This window comes from Zeugodacus cucurbitae, chromosome 2 (genome assembly GCF_028554725.1).
Source record: "Zeugodacus cucurbitae isolate PBARC_wt_2022May chromosome 2, idZeuCucr1.2, whole genome shotgun sequence".
Classification (NCBI taxonomy): Eukaryota; Metazoa; Arthropoda; class Insecta; order Diptera; family Tephritidae; genus Zeugodacus; species Zeugodacus cucurbitae.
This window is the reverse complement of record NC_071667.1, coordinates 46,139,321-46,158,389: the sequence shown is the minus strand read 5'-3', so window position 1 is coordinate 46,158,389 and position 19,069 is coordinate 46,139,321. Positions and strand designations below refer to the sequence as shown.

At 35.2% G+C, this 19,069-nt stretch overlaps 1 protein-coding gene across 2 annotated transcripts in view; it reads left to right on the top strand.

Moving 5' to 3' along the window:
• The window catches only part of LOC105212386 (hypothetical protein), a 34,896-nt gene extending 16,163 nt beyond the window's left edge, over window positions 1-18,733 (top strand). For both annotated transcript variants that reach the window (XM_011184325.2, XM_011184324.2), the window contains exons 3-7: window positions 14,131-15,646; window positions 15,717-15,830; window positions 16,750-16,902; window positions 16,955-17,396; window positions 18,491-18,733. In XM_011184325.2, the coding sequence (XP_011182627.1) occupies window positions 14,380-15,646; window positions 15,717-15,830; window positions 16,750-16,902; window positions 16,955-17,396; window positions 18,491-18,701 (2,187 nt within the window). In that variant the 5' untranslated portion in view covers window positions 14,131-14,379 and the 3' untranslated portion in view covers window positions 18,702-18,733. The remainder of the gene's footprint in view (window positions 1-14,130; window positions 15,647-15,716; window positions 15,831-16,749; window positions 16,903-16,954; window positions 17,397-18,490) is intronic.
• Window positions 18,734-19,069: the final 336 nt, after the last annotated feature.

Sequence of the window (19,069 nt, the reverse complement as noted above, 5' to 3'; positions counted from 1 at the left end):
CATCTCTTATGGAAATTCACGAACATGCGAAGAAAATACAACTTTACTCACAGTCTTTGTATATAGAGGGCAACGTGAATAGCTTACTCACAATCTTACTCGTGTATACAACTAGAATACTTAGTAGACTCAAAATTTCTAGCTTCAGTCTCAAAATACCTAAAATGAAAATACTAAATAAATAAAATTGTTGACAATTATTTAATATTCTAAGACTCGTTGTACTGAAAATAAGATTGCTGAACAACTTCTTTCACTTTAAACGAGCACTACCCAGCCCACTTCAAAAAGCGAGTTTTGAAAGCTAGGCCGGAGTGATTTATTTATAGGAAAAATCTTAACCAGGTATTTTATTGAAAAACTTTTGCTTGGAAATCTCTTTATATCGATTATCAGACCGCTGAACTTCTTCAATGGAACCAATATTTATAAAACATATTTTACTTAGTAGTAGAAGGGTAGTGGAAGGGTAGACTAGTTGCCATGAGGCAAACCGAAATAACGCGGCGAAGTATCTCTGTTGGTTTCTAATTTCTATGGTAATTTTTCCCGGACCTAAGATAGGTAATATATGTACCATAACCGAAATTTCCATTCTCCTCATTCAGTAAAGTTAATAACCGAGAGCTGGGTAGACTTTTTCATCTATTAAAAATTTTATCTCATAGATTAAATAATTTTTAAATTCGCAATGTTGTAAATAAATGCTCTACGAAGCTTAAACGATAATTTAATAATTCATCTCTTTTTCATATGAATTTATTTTCGCATTTAATAAACCAAATCGCATATTTAAATTACCATTTTACACTTTATAGTAATTGAGAATTGTGCCTTTTTATGACCCACTATTATGCTCACCGCACTGGGAATTATATACACGAGTAGTATATACAGTAGAATCCGGATATAACGACCTTCAAGGGACCGGCGATATTAAGTCGTACTAACCGGATGACGTATAAAACGGATATTTACATATGTATTTAATTATGTATTATAAATGCGAAAGTTTGATTTTCCTATTTAGGTATTTATGTTTATTTTAATTATTCTTATACACAAATAAGTAGTACATACCAAATTACAAACATAAGTACATAATGTACTGTAATAATGTCACTAACGTAGGAAATCTGTTATTTGGGTTTGTTTTTGACAGACTTTTGTTTGGTAGTAAGAACTTCGGACATCATTGTGAATTCTTGACATCATTGTTTTCATATGGTCATCATCAAAGTTAGTCTGAACAAATACATTAAGCGTTTCCGCAGCCTTCAGAGCTTCAGATACACACAAGGTTGGATAAAACTCTGGTACGTCATCATCAACGTCGCTATCTTTTCTATCCGCGTCGTCTGCGATGATATTATCCTCAATGTTTTCATCAGACGGCTCTTAACAAGTGGCGACAGCATCATCGACACGTGCGTATTGTTCAAAGTCCTCGTTTGTTATGGGTAACTGATGCTTATCAATAGCCTTCGTCCAAATGTTCAGCAGTACGTCGTCTTTTTCGTTAAAATCATCTGAAGTTATGGTACATTCGACGTTGCTTCAGACAAAACCAGCATGTTTGTAACAGTTAAAAATTGTTCCTTGCTTGAGTTGAGTCCAGGCACTAACTGTGATTTACGCGCGCCAATAAGGAGAATTGAACGGTGAAGCGCGTTGTTTTAAACGGACGAATTATCGTAAAAAATGTCGCTATAAACGGTTTGTCGCTGAAACCGGAGTCGCACTAGACGGTTACATTTACTTAGTATCTAACTATTACACCTAACTTGAGTAAATAATATAGACGCTAAAAACGGTTAGTCGTTATAAGCGACGTCGTTATAAATGAATTCTACTGTATATATTAAAACAAAATTATAGAAACGAAAAAAGCATATCAATAAGCTGATTAAATTTAAAATTGCCTCCCATAAAATGAATGTTTAAGTTTTCTTGTATGCATTTACGAAGCTTGATTTAAAGCAATTTCCACATAAAGTTCTCCTTCTATATGTATTAGTTTCGAATTGAGAAACTATATCATACAAAAATACATTTTTGTTCAAATTTTTCCTAAGAAAAAGGTTGCATTAAGGGGTTTCATGGGTTTCGTGGATTCAAAAAATGCTTTTTTTTTTGTTTTTTTCCTTATTAATTTCTACAGCATCTCAAGAATATTATCCTAAATTTTAAAGTCGATCTGAATAATAGTTTCGGAGATACAGCCTTTGGAAGGTGTGCGCTCCAAGTCAGGTATTATTGTTACTCAAAACTTTAAACACGGTTTTCTCGGAACCCTGTTTTCAGTTGTGTTGGTTGACAAATGTTCTCGAGAACTACTCAACCGGTCTTTATGATTATGATTTTGCACAGGTGTTCGAGATACAATTTACTCGTGCACGAGTTTATGGTCTTACCTAAAACATATATTTTTGTTTTTTTCATTTTGGATGATCCTGTCAGGAGTTATACTTTTTTTCCGAGGATTCACCGGAAATGACGTCACAATGGAGGAGTTTTAATTTTTATACTCTCGCAACCTGTTGCACAGGGTATTATAGTTTTGTACACATAACGGTTGTATGTGTCACCAAGAAATAAAAGAGTTAGATATGGGGTTATATATATATAAATGATCAGGATGTCGAGTGGAGTTTAAATCCGGATGCCTGTCCGTCCGTCCGTCCGTGCAAGCGATAACTTGAGTAAAAATTGGGAAATCTTAATGAAACTTGGAACACATGGGACCATGAGAGTGTTGCTTTCAAAAATGAGCAAAATCGGTCCACTGCCACGCCCACAAAATCGGATAATAACCACGCCCACCTCACCACCAAAGTTAGGTTGAAAATTACTAATAGTGGGTCAACTCACTAACGAAAAACGTCAGAAACACTAAATTTCACATAAGAAATGGCAGATGGAAGCTGCACTCAGATTTTTTTACAAAATGGAAAATGGGCGTGGCGTCGCCTTATAGGTCAAAAATCATATCTCAGGAACTACTCGACCGATTTCAATGAAACTTGGTTTGTAATAGTTTCCTTACCATCCAATAATATGTTGTTAAAATTGGCCAACTCGCTTCACAACCACGCCTACTTCCTATATACCAGAACTTTGAAGACGATCTGATTTGTTTACCTTACAATATATAAAGTAAGCACTAGTGAAGATATCAGTGCAGAACTGTGCACAAATACTACGTTTAAAGTGTGGCAGCCCCATTCTAAAAATCGCCAAAATCGGACCATATGTTTTTAATATTAGGGTGTCCAACTTTCAATGGACTTTATATAATATATGGGGCATTCTCTGGAAAAAAAGCCACTTGAAAAAAAAGTTCTTTATTTTCTTTGGCAATTATATATCTTATAGTACATGTAAAACCTAAAATAAAACATATGGTTTTAGGTCTGTGTAACGCGGGGTTGCCATATTATAAGGGGCCAAAGTTTTTTGTAAAAAAATGTTCGAACCGCCATAACTTTAAAACTAATGAACAGATTTTAAAACACCTTGTGACTTTTTTGTACAGAATTTCTCAAACTTTGAAACTGTATATCGTAAAAATTTTTAAAATTAATATTTCATAGCAAAAAATGAAAAAAAAATTTTTTTTGAGATTTTTAACAACTTATGCCCCCTTCGATTTTTTTCGAAAATATCTTAAAATGTTCCTTATTTCATCACCTTTTTTCCCCCCAAAGGGAATTTTGGGACAGCAATATTTGTATGAGCTACAAATAAAAAACCAACTCAGAACATGATGAAAAATCATTGATTTGTGCACTATTATTATCATAATTTAGCGTAACCCAGGATTAACGACGTGGACGTAGCAGGTATTTAATCCCTTTTTGTTTTTTTTTATTTTTTAATATTATTAAAATTTTTTTGTATTTTTCAAATTTTTGATTTTTCATCATATTCTGAGTTGGTTTTTTATTTGTAGCTCATACAAATATTGCTGTCCCAAAATTCCCTTTGGGGGGAAAAAAGGTGATGAAATAAGGAACATTTTAAGATATTTTCGGAAAAAATCAAAGGGGGCATAAGTTGTTAAAAATCCCAAAAAAAAAAATTTTTCATTTTTTGCTATGAAATATTAATTTTAAAAATTTTTACGATATGCAGTTTCAAAGTTTGAGAAATTCTGTACAAAAATGTCACATGGTGTTTTAAAATATGTTCATTAGTTTTAAAGTTATGGCGGTTCGAACATTTTTTTACAAAAAACTTTGGCCCCTTATAATAGGCAACCCCGCGTTACACAGACCTAAAACCATATGTTTTATTTTAGGTTTTATATGTACTATAAGATATATAATTGCCAAAGAAAATAAAGAACTTTTTTTTCAAGTGGCTTTTTTTCCAGAGAATGCCCCATATATGACGAATATGTGGGTCAAATTGTGTATTATATAATATTAATTAAGTTAAATAAATAAATTGCGAGAGTATAAAATGTTCGGTTACACCCGAACTTAGCCCTGCCTTACTTTTTTTTTTTGAAAATTTTAGAAATTATTCTTTAAATATGAATCTATAAGACCGAAAAAAGTTTAAATTAAATAAATAATTTTTTACATAAAAAAATATTGAAAATAGGCCTTTTTAACGCGGCAAAACCCATGTGACTCCAATGGCTTTTACGATATTTTTGAGAGAAGCTCTTCGCACCACTTTTAAAGGGCAACAATTTTGACATTGGGTAGTACGAAATATAGTAAACTCACTTTTTATAAATAGAAAACAATTCTGGCAAGCTCAATATACTTTTCATATAGAAATCTATGCCAGGTGCGTTCTGATTTTCAAACTTTAAAAATAAAAAAGAATAAAATAAGTAAAACGTTGATAGTTAAAGTTGAAACAGTCTGCCATGTTCCTATCATACTCTCACAATCCACTACATATGTTCCACTTTGTTTGTAATTAAATCAACAAGACGACGACAAGACACGACCAAGTTACAAGCCAATTAACACAAAATTATGCACAAAGACAAATTTCAGTTACAGCATGTCATAACGGTTCCGCACAACGACAAAGTTTATACTTTCCGCTGAGCACAGTGTCGACCAGTGGGAAACTGCGGATATAGACTAAAAGTTATTGCTACAGGAATGTGAAAATAACGCGAAATATTGACCATTTCCGTGCAGATAGCTAGAGATTATGCCGAACAAATCATTGCAAAGTGAAAAGACAATGTAATACAGCATACCATTTACCGCTGGACACCGTTGCGCACTTGTTGTCTGCCGCGAGCGACTTGTGAAGCAGAACGCAACACAGTTGTCAACATGGCATGCCAAACTTTGTCACTTCAAAAATTTATTTAAATGTTAATGTAAAAAGTTTTCACAATGCTAACGCTGTTTGTGCTCGCAAATGGAAATTTCTCTTCAATTTTTTCTTCGAAGTACTTTTTACTTGCTCTGTTGCCTTGCACTTGGAAACGTGAACAAGCTGGCAAGGTTGTGCGTGGAGCTTCTTTGTTGTATGATATTGATAAATACATATGTACATGCAACAAAGTATACTCTTACACACTCCACATATCTGTAAGTATTTTATAAATATGTGTTTGTAAAAAATTGTATATACGTTCTTTACATATCGGTTTATTAAGCCGCAAAGTACTTCATAATTGTCGTTAGAAAGTGATTTGGTCTTAAGCTAAAAAATTCGAATAAATCACTTTACCAGCCACCTTTGACAGGAAGTTATGCTGGATGAAAAGCTTTTGGTAACGGGTGATTTTTTTGAGGTTAGGATTTTCATGCATTAGTATTTGACAGATCACGTGGGATTTCAGACATGGTGTCAAAGAGAAAGATGCTCAGTATGCTTTGACATTTCATCATGAATAGACTTACTAACGAGCAACGCTTGCAAATCATTGAATTTTATTACCAAAATCAGTGTTCGGTTCGAAATGTGAAAATCCGCTTTTTTATCGACAAATTTTGTTCAGCGATGAGGCTCATTTCTGGTTGAATGGCTACGTAAATAAGCAAAATTGCCGCATTTGGGGTGAAGAGCAACCAGAAGCCGTTCAAGAACTGCCCATGCATCCCGAAAAATGCACTGTTTGGTGTGGTTTGTACGCTGGTGGAATCATTGGACCGTATTTTTTCAAAGATGCTGTTGGACGCAACGTTACGGTGAATGGCGATCGCTATCGTTCGATGCTAACAAACTTTTTGTTGCCAAAAATGGAAGAACTGAACTTGGTTGACATGTGGTTTCAACAAGATGGCGCTACATGCCACACAGCTCGCGATTCTATGGCCATTTTGAGGGAAAACTTCGGAGAACAATTCATCTCAAGAAATGGACCCGTAAGTTGGCCACCAAGATCATGCGATTTAACGCCTTTAGACTATTTTTTGTGGGGCTACGTCAAGTCTAAAGTCTACAGAAATAAGCCAGCAACTATTCCAGCTTTGGAAGACAACATTTCCGAAGAAATTCGGGCTATTCCGGCCGAAATGCTCGAAAAAGTTGCCCAAAATTGGACTTTCCGAATGGACCACCTAAGACGCAGCCGCGGTCAACATTTAAATGAAATTATCTTCAAAAAGTAAATGTCATGAACCAATCTAACGTTTCAAATAAAGAACCGATGAGATTTTGTTTTTTATGCGTTTTTTTTTTTTAAAAAGTTATCAAGCTCTTAAAAAATCACCCTTTATAACGGAATGTATACTACGAACGTCTTGTCTAAATATTGTGTATATTGTTGGAGGGTTTTAAGGATAGGTCAGACTAAAGACTAAGTTTGATAATTTGTTCTGAGAGTAATGGAAAAGGAATAGACTTTTTCTCTTTCAGACTCAATAACTTTTATTTATCGACATTTTGATGCAAAATCTTAGACCAATCTTCGGTATCAGCTTGTTCGGTTGACAGAGAATCTAGAAACTCATGCTATATGGAACAAAATATAAAACAGATAAGTCTTGGTAGTGCCTATATTTACTATTTATATAGTTGTTTCTCAAAATTTAAACTAGCTTTAAATCCATGTTTCTCGAAATGGCTAACTTTTTATAAATAATTGCCTAATAAAAGAAAACTGCATTATATAATGTTACGGTGAAATTTATTAAATTTCAAGTGAATACGTGGGATAGTCTTAAAGTACTGTCGTAGCCCGATTTGAAAAATGCATTTTTGAGAAAATTGCTTTTACGTGCGGATTGAACAGCGAAAACTTTCTCTTCACTATTCCACCTATTGAATTATGTTTTTGGGACCCTAATTGCACATTAGACCAAATTATTTCGGTTTCCTCTCAATTTGGAATAGAAATCATAATTACACAGTTTTCAAGAGTGTAAATCAAAATTATATAGTTTCACCAACGATAGCCCTTTAACAGGTATAGAGTTATGTTTTCACATATATAAAAATGATTCAAATTACGGGCATAACTGAATACAACTTTGTAAGGAAATGAGATTTAGCAAGATTTGGTGGCAAACAAGGATAAATTCTTACGCACGTCTTTCTAGTCTAAAATGCAGTCTGAAATGGTTAATCAATCTTCTCGGTTAATCTTATCCCAAAAATCAGTCCATAAATAAAGAATAAATTAATATAGTAACAAGTAAGGAAAGGCTAAATTCGGGTGCAACCGATAATTTTATACTCTCGCAATTTATTCATGCACTTTTATAAAGATAACACACAATTTGACCCATATATTCGGCATAAAGTCCAATAGAACAACGAAAATCATCATATATAGTATATGAGGGCTGAGGTAATTCTTGACCCAATTTTTCTCATTTCGTTTCGTCAAGATATCTTAATTTTTATTCGAGTTATCCGGTGAATTCTTTAATTCTTTATTTTTAACATCAAAGATATCCACCAAATCATGTTTTTGATTGTGCCACATAGATTAGATAAAGTATTACATAAAGCGGTATTACGATTATCGCATTAAAAACTAGGCAAACCAATTTTGTAATTTACAAAAATGAGTACAATTATTTAGTGCGGTAACAATGATTATGATTAGAGATATTCGTACGCGCATACATACATACATATGTACGTACAGTTATAAATAAATATAAGTGCACGTTAACATGTGGGCAATTAAGTCGATGACATTTTTATTACAACATTCGCGGTATATGTGCAAATTAAAATGTTAGAAACGTGATAGCAGAGGCAATATAATTACATAACCATGTACATACACACATGCAATATAACTCAGTGAACATGCAATTCTTCTGCGGAGGATGATATGTCAAAGCAGATAACGGCTTTGTTGCGTAATGGCCAGGCATTGCCATATCACACTACAACAAACACAGGCACACATATGTATTTATGTGACAATTGCAATTGGCATGTGATATGCATCAAATTAAATTACATTTTAAGTAAATATGTTTTCGTAACATACTTCACGTGCAGGCACACACGTTGACGGTTTAATTGGCGCCGTGAAAGCGAAATGATTCAATGGCAGCTAAATTATGGCAAAAATTACCCAAACAGTTAGCTGCAAAAAGTACATAAACAAATAAACAACAAACACTCGGCATTTCTCGATTGCACAGCAGCAATAAAACATACACAGAAGCGAATGAAAAACAATAAAGCATTATCGCTGCAGGCGAATGGCCCCGCCAGCGCGCCAATTTTCACTTTCTTTAGCAAATTAAATGACAACAACAAAAATACGCATGAACGTGCACAAATATTGCATGCAACAATGCAGCACATTTAGTGAAGTTATAAAACGAAAATTACAACACCAAAGTGCAAAGCACACGTGGTGGAAAGAAAGGTGAACAAATTGCCTGCCTTTGTATAAACGAATAAGTTCACATAGTGTGCAGTGTACTTGAGTGTAATGAGAGGGAGATGGAAACCGTAGACAGTTAAACAATAAAGAGAAGAAATATTAAATAACACTGGACCTTTCGTGCACTCTTCGAGGAAATTAAAATCTGTAGCAGAAAAAATCAATTGTTCATAATTCCATACTACAGTGATTTATTACTAAATTTCGTAACAAGTAACTTAGACTTCTCAATGTTTGCTGAGATATCCAAAATGAGATAATGTAAATAAAGTCAGCTGATCAGATATGCCAGTTTGCCACAATTAATAAACACGCCCAACACAGCGGGCATAGTGGTGAAATTGTTTTTCACGTAAAATAAGAACAAAATAGATATCGGCAAATACGGGATTATTGCCTGGGAAGATAACACTTAACTGTGAACAGCATAATTTTTTTGAAATCTTATATGAATTTGTAAAAGACATTTTTTGTTTTGTTGTGTTTAAATACTGCTTAATTAGTCTTTAGAAACATTAAATAGTTCAAATAATTCCTCCTTTTACTCCTGACAAATAATTTAAAACGATCTAGTTAAAATATATGCGTAATAAATACATCATATATTATGTTATTGCCTATTTTTTCACACTAACAACGGTGTGTCAAAGTTTACAGTTTGTTGCCAACTCTATATTGTGAAGTTCAAACATGAGAAAAATCCGGTCTGTATATTAAATAATTTGTGTTTCACATTTGATAAAACCTTATTTATATTAAGAGAAACAAAGATATCTATTTTTTTTGACATTAAAAAATATTTTCGAAAACTTTCTTGATTGCGCTCGGAATCCAAAAGTAAAGTGGGAGTTGCAATAAAACATAGTTATCACTTACAGCAATCACAACTGAAAAAGAAGCTTGAAGAAATTTAAAATAAATCCTTCACAAAAGTGAAATATAATTAGCAATTCTCTTGCTTTCTTCTTTCCTTTTGTGACTTTCTTTTCATTTGTTTTCAAGCAGCAACCCAAAAACTCCAACAAAATGAATGGGGTACTCATGTATTTTAATTTCCACTTTGTTTTTTGTTTTGTTTTTGCAAATAAATCGCACTTCATAATCAACTTAATTGTAGCTCATATTTTGCCACTGTACACGCCCCGGGCGGCAGCGCGCCAAACAGAAGCAGGTGCGCTCTTCAATTTACTTACATACATACTCGTATACACTTACAAGTGTATAGCTGTACTTTTGAGTTGGCTTCGAGTATGCTTTCAGGTTGCCACTTACGTTCTATATTTCATACACTTACCTCGCCCACTTTCACATGCAGCAGGGGCCTTTGGCGCCAAATATTTCATACTCGTACAAACGTACATATGTACAGTTTTAAGTATTTGCGTACATAAAATGCCATTAAAGCGTTTTTTTAATTTCAGCCAATTTTCTTTTGGTTTAATTTTGTTTTCCATTTTTTCTCCTTGCCATATCTCACATTTATTGTTGCATTTTTATTTGCTTCGTGGTCCAGTAAATTACTGTCATTCTTTCGGCATAATTTGGCAACATTAAACTCCACACACATGCAGACATAGATATATTATATATATACATACATAAAGACATGACAAAGAAAAATATGGAGCACTTTAATAGACTACCATTTGAAATCTTTTCATGTATTTTGTAAAAAAACTTGTATATATTATCTATTCTCTTCAAACATTATTAAATTGCTATTTTCGTGAACTCTTATTGTCATTTGATTTGTTTTTGGATCACTATTGATTTTAGCTGTAAAAATCAGCTATTTCTTTGAACTAATTAAGTGAAGTCGTCAGAAATACAAAATAAAAATTGAAGTTTATTGCGAAAATTTCGTATTCATTTACAATACTCATCATTCCTAGGTTAAATAATGAGTGATCCATTGCAAAATAATAAAATCTGATATTTATGTAGGCGGCCCAATAAGTTACTTTTCTACAAGTCTGAAAATAAGGTCTCCGTAGCGGCGAAACTTCTTTATACGAAATTTCAAATTTCTTTCCGCCGAGGATATGGTCCAGATGTTCAATATCTTAGTTATCTCAACTGCTTTCCAGAGCGAATACGCTTCAAGCTTACACTTGAAACTTCAATCTTATGTCATATACAAGTCAGTGGGTTAGTAAGCGTCGTAAAACTACAAAAAATGGATTCTGTTGAGCTGACCTCCAAATTCCTGTATTTTATTTACCATTCTGTATTGAATTTACCATTCATTATGAAGATCCCGGGTTCAAAGCAGGTCAGTTTGGTAAATATGGCAACACTCGTTTTTAAAATCTGTATAATTTAAATATTTATAGACATATATATATATAGCCAGGTTAGTACTCAGTTTTCAAAAATATTATAACCGATCTATTCGATCCTTCTACGAGTATATGACCACCAGGGCTAGTAATTGCATCTCTAATAAAAAAAAATACTTATATTAGACATAAAAGAAACACGATATTTATGTATCGGTTTTATCAAGATTTATATTAATCAGTATTTTTTATACAGAACGTATTTTTCCGGTATAACCCCGCATTTCTCTGCTTCAGTTTATGCCTTTATACTAAACTGTGTTTGTGATAACATAATTTCTCAACCTGCAAACTCAACTAAAAATATTATATATAAGAGTCATTTTCCTTAAAACATTTTACATTTTTATATTTATGAATGCCGACTGTTGATATATGTTACAAAAATAACAGAACATGATTTTTAAATATAACCAAAATCAGCTGAACGCACACTTGAACATGGTAGCTTACATATTTGAAGAATTGCAAGCGCAGACGAAAAAAATGTATATAACATTTTTTATACCGTTTTGCTCCAACAAAAAGTTTTGTAATACCAAGGATTGAAAAATCGCAATAGTATTTGTGAAGCTTAAAAAATGGCTGCTATGTGGATAACAATAGAAAATAAAAAGAGCAGAACAGACCCGGCTGCAGCCAAGCAGCGGAGAAATGAACTTGGTCGTGACACATTTTATATAAAAATCGTTTTTACTAAGACTTTACGACATGGACTACAAAGCTAACGGGTAGTCCTGAGTAGGGATGGCAACGATTAATCATTTGATTAAATTATTCGATTATTTTCATTCAATTTACGATTTAATTGCATCGAAACACCTTTTCTAATTACTCGACTATTCCTCGAGTAATTGCAAAATAATCGCAAACAGCATTTTGAAATTTAATACATTTTACAAGAGTCGAAATTGCAAACGGTGTAAACATAGTTAAATTCTAATATGTCAACGTAGTTTAATATCAACAAATGAATGTCTGGTAACACTGCATTTACAGTTAAGTCAAACGCATTTAACGTTCAGTTGTTTGAAGAGCAATGGCGCCAGTTAAAATCGAAGTGTGGACATTTTTTTAATAAAATAAGCAATGCAACGTTAAATGTCAACTTTGCTGCAAAAATTTACAATTTTCTAATAACACATCAAATATGTTGCAGCATTTAAAATTAAAGCATGCAACTGTAGCCTGCAAATTGGTGGTAAGTTGGAGCAATCAGTATTACATTTTAAATTTCTACTAGTTATATATAAATATATGTGTACAAATTAGACTCTGCAATCTAGGAGTAAAGACAATGTTTCCCTAAATGATGATGACACTGACACCATTTTGTGCATTCTAGTGCACAAAAGAAGGAGGAAGGACAACGATTTTACATCTCCACAAGAGGAATTGAGCTTTTATTTGAATTGTCAGGTATTAGAACTAAGTCGAGACACTATTTAGGCTTGGGAAGAAATGAAAACCGTTTACCCAAACTGTACGGACTTTCAAAAAAGTATTGTCATCTACTTGGTACCTCTGTACCAGCTGAGCGGCTTTTCTCAAAAGCGGGTGCAACTGCGACCGAAAAACGCAATCGTTTGACAACAAAACGTTTATCGAAATTGCTTTTTCTTCAAACTTGGTTGAACAGACTTCTAAATTTACTTGATTGATGCGATGTGCCGGAAGTTGCGCCGTCTTGTTGAAACCTAATGTCGCCGAGATCTCGGGCTTCAATTTCATGTATCAAATATCGGTTATCATGGCGCGATAACAGTCCGAGTTGCGAACGGCGCCGAATCAACTCTCCACGGTCTTCGTGTACACTTTCAGCTACGGCGGCTATATTTTCTTCACTGCGCCGTGGACGTGGTCTATTCGGTCGAATATCGGTCTTCGTGTACACTTTCAGCTACGGCGGCTATATTTTCTTCACTGCGCCGTGGACGTGGTCTATTCGGTCGAATATTATTCAATAATGAATACTGGGTCTCAAGAAGGGTGACGGTTTTGCGAATAGTACACTCAGTAGGCCGATTATGGCTTTTGGAAGAACAAGTTTGTGTTATTAGATGGCCCGCCCATTCTCCTGATATAAACCCGATTGAAAACTTATGGGAAATTGTCAACAGGCAGATTAATAGGAAACAGGTCCACGGTTATAAAAACAAGCTATTTGATGCCCTGAAACAAGCCTGGAATGGAATAAATGATGCATATATTACTAATTTAATTTCATCTATGCCTAAAATATGTGCTGCAATCATTAAAAATAATGGCTACCCAATAAAATATTAATTTAAAACGAATTTATTTTCATATTCAGCTAAAGTCAAATGAGTTATGTCGCGAGAACTTTTTACTTTTTTCCCTTCTGTTATAAGTTATAAATTGTACATAAAAGTTGAAAAATAAAATTGAATTGTTTCTTAATATAGAATATGCGATCTTTCTTTTGCAAAATTATTCTTCTAATGCATCCATGTAAAAAGTTATGACAGAATATGTCTGAGACTCGATTTAGTCCAATGAGTTTTGTCCGACACTGTATGTGCCTTAACATTTCCTTAACTTTAATGCATAAAGAAATAAAGTATCTTCTATTGCTAAGTCATAGAGTAGTATTTTACTTAATACTATTTTTTATGCTTTTATATTGTGTTGTATACATACATATATGTATGAGGGAATATAACATCTGAAGAGATGTAAAAATATTCCCTTTAATTGATTCTGTGGTTATTTAACAACGAAAAAAATCAAGAAATATGAAGCAGCCTTTAATTATACATATGTATATACAACGCATATAAAACTCTTTTTGAGTAATTAACTTGATATTTACAACCACCACTATGTCTTCAGTTAACTGTTCACACAATTAAATATTAGCACTCATCTAACTTTTGTTTGGCGATTTGTTGATTGAAGCAAATTCTTTATTCTTTTTTCTTCTGACCATTTTAGGATACAAATTGACTTAATATAATCTCACACGAACCAGAAGAAGAAAATCAGCGAAAAAAAAGCAGACGATAAATACAAGTTATAGCCAGCAAATTTAGTCCTCCAGCCGCATTTTTCCGTGATGAGGTAGATAACATGCAGTTGAGGACAATAAAGTGAAACAGCACTGTGGAAAACTAGCAAACACACCGTGGCAGTAGTGACATAATTCACAACCGAACGATAGTATTCGAAGTGGCAAGCTTAGTAATGTCATCAGAAGAGCAGAGGCCGAATAAGTTAGCAAACATGGCTGAAACCGTTATGAGAACGCACATAAAACACAAAACAATAACAACAGTGATACTTACAAACGAGTATCAACGACAACGTAACAGTACCAAAAATACAAGCAGAAAACACGCTCAACAGCGACGACGACTCTCCTGTGTCACTTGTCCCACCAACAAAAATATTGCCTTCAACATCAGCGCACAAGTCAGGATGCCAGGGACTCTTCTACTTCTCACAATAGCAGCATTACTGATGTGTCACAGCGGCGCAATTACCAACGCGACAGCAGTGCAAACATCACACCCTCTCAGCAGGGGAATAATCAACACTCACTTTGATACCAGAGCCAGACACAAAGCGATGCGAGCGGCGCAATATAGCCAACCGTTGCCCGGTGAGGCTGAAGTGAACAATGAAGATAACAATAGTTTCCGGCCGATTATCCCCAAGGACATTAGTCCGGAATATATTGCGCAAAATGTGTTTACGAAAGGAGGTCAGTATCGCGTGTTCGAGCCGATACCAAGCGACTTGCGCGTCCAAATGACAATGGGGCAGAAGGTAAACAGTGTCGACAGCGCTGAAGCGAATGTCAATACACTAAAAACACAGAACAATACCAGTATGGTGAGGGATGTCAGTGAGGCTACAGACGAAACAATAAAAACTACGGCTGAAAGAACGACAGTGCCAAAGTTGAAGGAACAAACAAATGGCATACCAGAAGCTGTGGCAGAAACAGGTGAAAAGGTGGGCACGCCAACTAAAATCCCAACAACGGCAACAGTTATGCTACACAAACGCAAGGCGTTGTCGAAGTCCTATGCAGCTGACCAGATAACTCCAGAAGAAAGAAAGATACAAAGTGGCCACAAAGTGAATACTAAGCCACAGTCCACAGCAACAGCAACAGACTTTGCGGATATTTCTCACAATGTAGTCGGTGGCGACATAAAGGAGCTGGAGGCCTTGTTAGTCGAATATGCTGAGAATTTCTTTAACAAAGCTCAATATGAGCCTTCTAGTGAATTGGTGAATGCACTACAAAGAAATCACACCACTGTCGGTGGACCGCACAAGGAACGTCCGACGCGACATGCTGACCCAAACCCACACCATCACCATCACCACCATCTGCACCACCATGAGCATTCACTGCCGGCCGTTATGCGCAAGTCGAGTGGCGAAGTGAGTGTGAATATACCGCGTGCCTTGGAATCGGGAAGGCTGCTCTTCTTTTCAGGTGCGTTTTAATATGTCTTTTGCGTATATTTCGATAATTCATTTTTTTTTTTGTTAACTACTTTATCTAGGTTTGAAAAAGGCGTTGTGGCCAGTCTATATTGGCTTACAGGTGCTGAAATCGCTGCTTTTGGCTATGTTCATGCCAGTATTGATTGGCTCATTTACCAAGTTCCTGGGCAAGGGTAAGTGTGACTCAACACAGTCGGGTGAGTGTTAAACAGCCGACAGAGAATTACAAGCGCGTTGTGTAATTATGCGTATTAGTAACATTAATTGAACGCGGGGTAAATTGCTTTAATGTGCAAAACATCTGGCCGAAATGGCTCTAAGGTCATTATTTTGGCGCAAACTTAATTTGCTGATCAGATCAAAAGCGGCAAGTGATTTTAATTTTACGTTTATTGGCCATTGGAGAAATACATATTTAAGCAAATTATGCGTGCTTTAACAAGCGAGAAATCGTTGCTTCTGGGCGCTTGCAATCATGTTAACCCCCCAACAGATCACTTTAAATATTGAAATTATTTCGCTTTAAATTTAAAATTGAGCAACTCGGAATTACTTGACTCATAAACCACAGCAAACCGTACTTTTTACGGGATGCAATGGTAACTCATGGAGTCATCGCTGAAGTGGATTTTTCGATGAAAATCCGTATAATTTTCAAGTTGTTGCTGAGCCTAATTCACGAACATAGGACGATTCAGTTTCAGCAGTTTCACTTCTAGTGTTAATTTGTACTTTTAAGAATGTAGGCCAAGATCTTTCGCAAAATTCGCCTGTGTACTGTGCCTGTGGATTCAAATTTTTCCACTAGACACTCAATTGTTGATCTGACAGTACGATTATGACGACCATAAATTGGACATAGCGCTCTTAAAGTTGTGGCAATTGACTCTGAATTTCGGTACTAAATTTTAATAATTTCGACTCGTTGTTGGATTGTATACATTTCTATGATGAAATCGCAAACCTTACTGAAGAGAAATGTCAAAAGAGAATATTTTTGCAACGATATATCAATATATATATACCTTTAGTTCCCAGTAGTATAATATTTTTAAAAGTAAAACGGTAAATATTCATATACCTGTTTTTTAGGCATTGTCTCCGGTTCTGCACCGCTCTTCATACGTCCAGCAGAAGCTCCTCAGGATCTCGACTTCCGTGACAATAGCATCAATTTCGATGATGACAAGTTTGCCGCAATTGAGGAGGGCACAAAAGAGGATGGATACGCTTACAATCAAGCGGGTAAGTTTACCCATTAAATACGCTATCTTTCTTTATTGTAAATTATTCGCAGAGGCCTCACAAACTCACTACACCTACAATTCGGCGGGTGGCATAAACCGCATAGAACAGCAGAACAAAATGCCCGACACCTACTTGAGTGCACTGCAGACCATAGGTTCAGCATCGTTTAAAAATTCCGGTTCGCTCTCAGGCAGTTTCTCCGGTGGTGGGCTAGGCGGCGGTGGACTTGGCGCACCTTTGCGTACAAAGCCAATTGCACCGGCAAACACAAACACTTTCCAGACTTTCCAAAAGGTGCCGGCCTCATCGCTGCTACTCTCCAACTACGACCCCTTCTACAGTCCGCTGCTCTCACGTTTGGACTCGGTGTTTGCACAACTGAAATTAAATTCGGACAACGAGAACTGCAGGGAAAAACTGATTTGTCTAATGTATGCGAATCCAGCGAAATACGCGCCCTATAGTAACCTTGTGTCAGCGCAATTATCGCGGTAAGTGTTGTCTGAAAATAAGTATGACTCATGTATCAGTCATGTATATGCCTAAAAGTAGGCAATATTATTTGTAGGCAGTTAGTGCTTGAAATGTGTGCTAGTTTATTTCTGAGGTGGAGCTGAGAGTATGAAACGCTTCGCTCCGGATTTGTGTTATTTTGGAATTAAAACTTCTGGCAATCTGAAGTGTACATAAGTTTTCAACTAGTTTCATATTGGTATATTTATGACGGAAATCTGAAAGTAATAAAACTGAGTTTTTTGAACATATGTATCTGCTGAATCTCCTATGTATTAAAAACCACATTTTCTAATAGATACCTCAAAGTGTGATTTATGTACATGAAAATGTGTTTCAATTATTCTCAAAAGCAATTAAATTTATACTTCAAATCAAAATACTGCACTATTGTTCAATACATCAATGAGAACAGTACTATTGTACAAACTATACATTCGGTTGTTGAAAAAATTTAAACGGGCTATTTTGATTCCAAATAAAATGTTCTTATCTTCCCTAAGCAGCCTTTATCCTACATAATAAATTCACTCAATCCTCTGTTTGATTACGTTTTGTATTTGTGATTTAACAAAGCCGTTTAACCAGCCACTTTACCGGCGTACTTGTGAGTTTATGCATTTGTAATGCCCACTCAGATGAGCAAAAGACAAAAGAAACAGCTTTACTCACATACATACATACATATATGCAGAACATCTGGCGTTCAAAGCGGGTTACTCATACGACACGGCAACCTTTGGACCCAAACCGAAAGTTTAATAAAATGTTAGATTGGGGGTTAGAGTGTGGCCAATAGTATTTGAGGCAGTGAAGTGTTGTATGTACAACTTTATTTTATACTTTGTAGTTGTATGCTTATGTGTGTGAATATACAGCTAACAACGAGCTTTTGCCTTAAAGTTCACAGCAAGGCATCACACATCGCCTGTACAAATGTCTGCTGAAGTTTATGGGAAAATCCCCTTTGATAATTTGTATTTATTTGGCAAACATGTGGAATTTTGTGATTTAACTGTTTCTTATCATTTCTCATTTGGTTCATTTCGGTTTGTTTTTATATTCTTTGCAGTGAGTTGAATGAGCTGCGCAAACCAACCTCTGATAATCCGGATATTTTGAGATTCTTCAAGTATATGCGCGCCGCCAAGGACGGGCAGGATGGCATTGATTGTGAAAAATCGTTTGATCGTTGCCAGGAATTTAAAGATTTCGAAAATCCAGCGATGGTCTCAACATATCACGATATCAACAAATTGGTGTCAGCACGAAAGTTGACGTAGATGGGCATGCTACTACAACCTACTTAGTAAGGGTTAGCAGCACCGTATCCACTGATGTGCAGCTGACAAAATGTAGCAGACGAAGTGAATGTGCGTAAAGGAAAATGATTAACGAGCGAGAATTGAGGTCATTGACATGCAAGCACACATACTTGTGTGTGTACGAGTTCAGTGTGGCCTTTATGTATGCAAAGATTTGTAGAGAGAAAGCTAAATCACGAATCAATTAATCATGTACATAGAACTTTAACAAACCATCCAGAATTCATTCGTCACACAAAAATATTGCTCAGTATTCAAAGCACTAGTAATATTCGAATAAATTTTGTAAAAATTTAGAGGCTCGTCGTAAAAAAGAAAACACTATA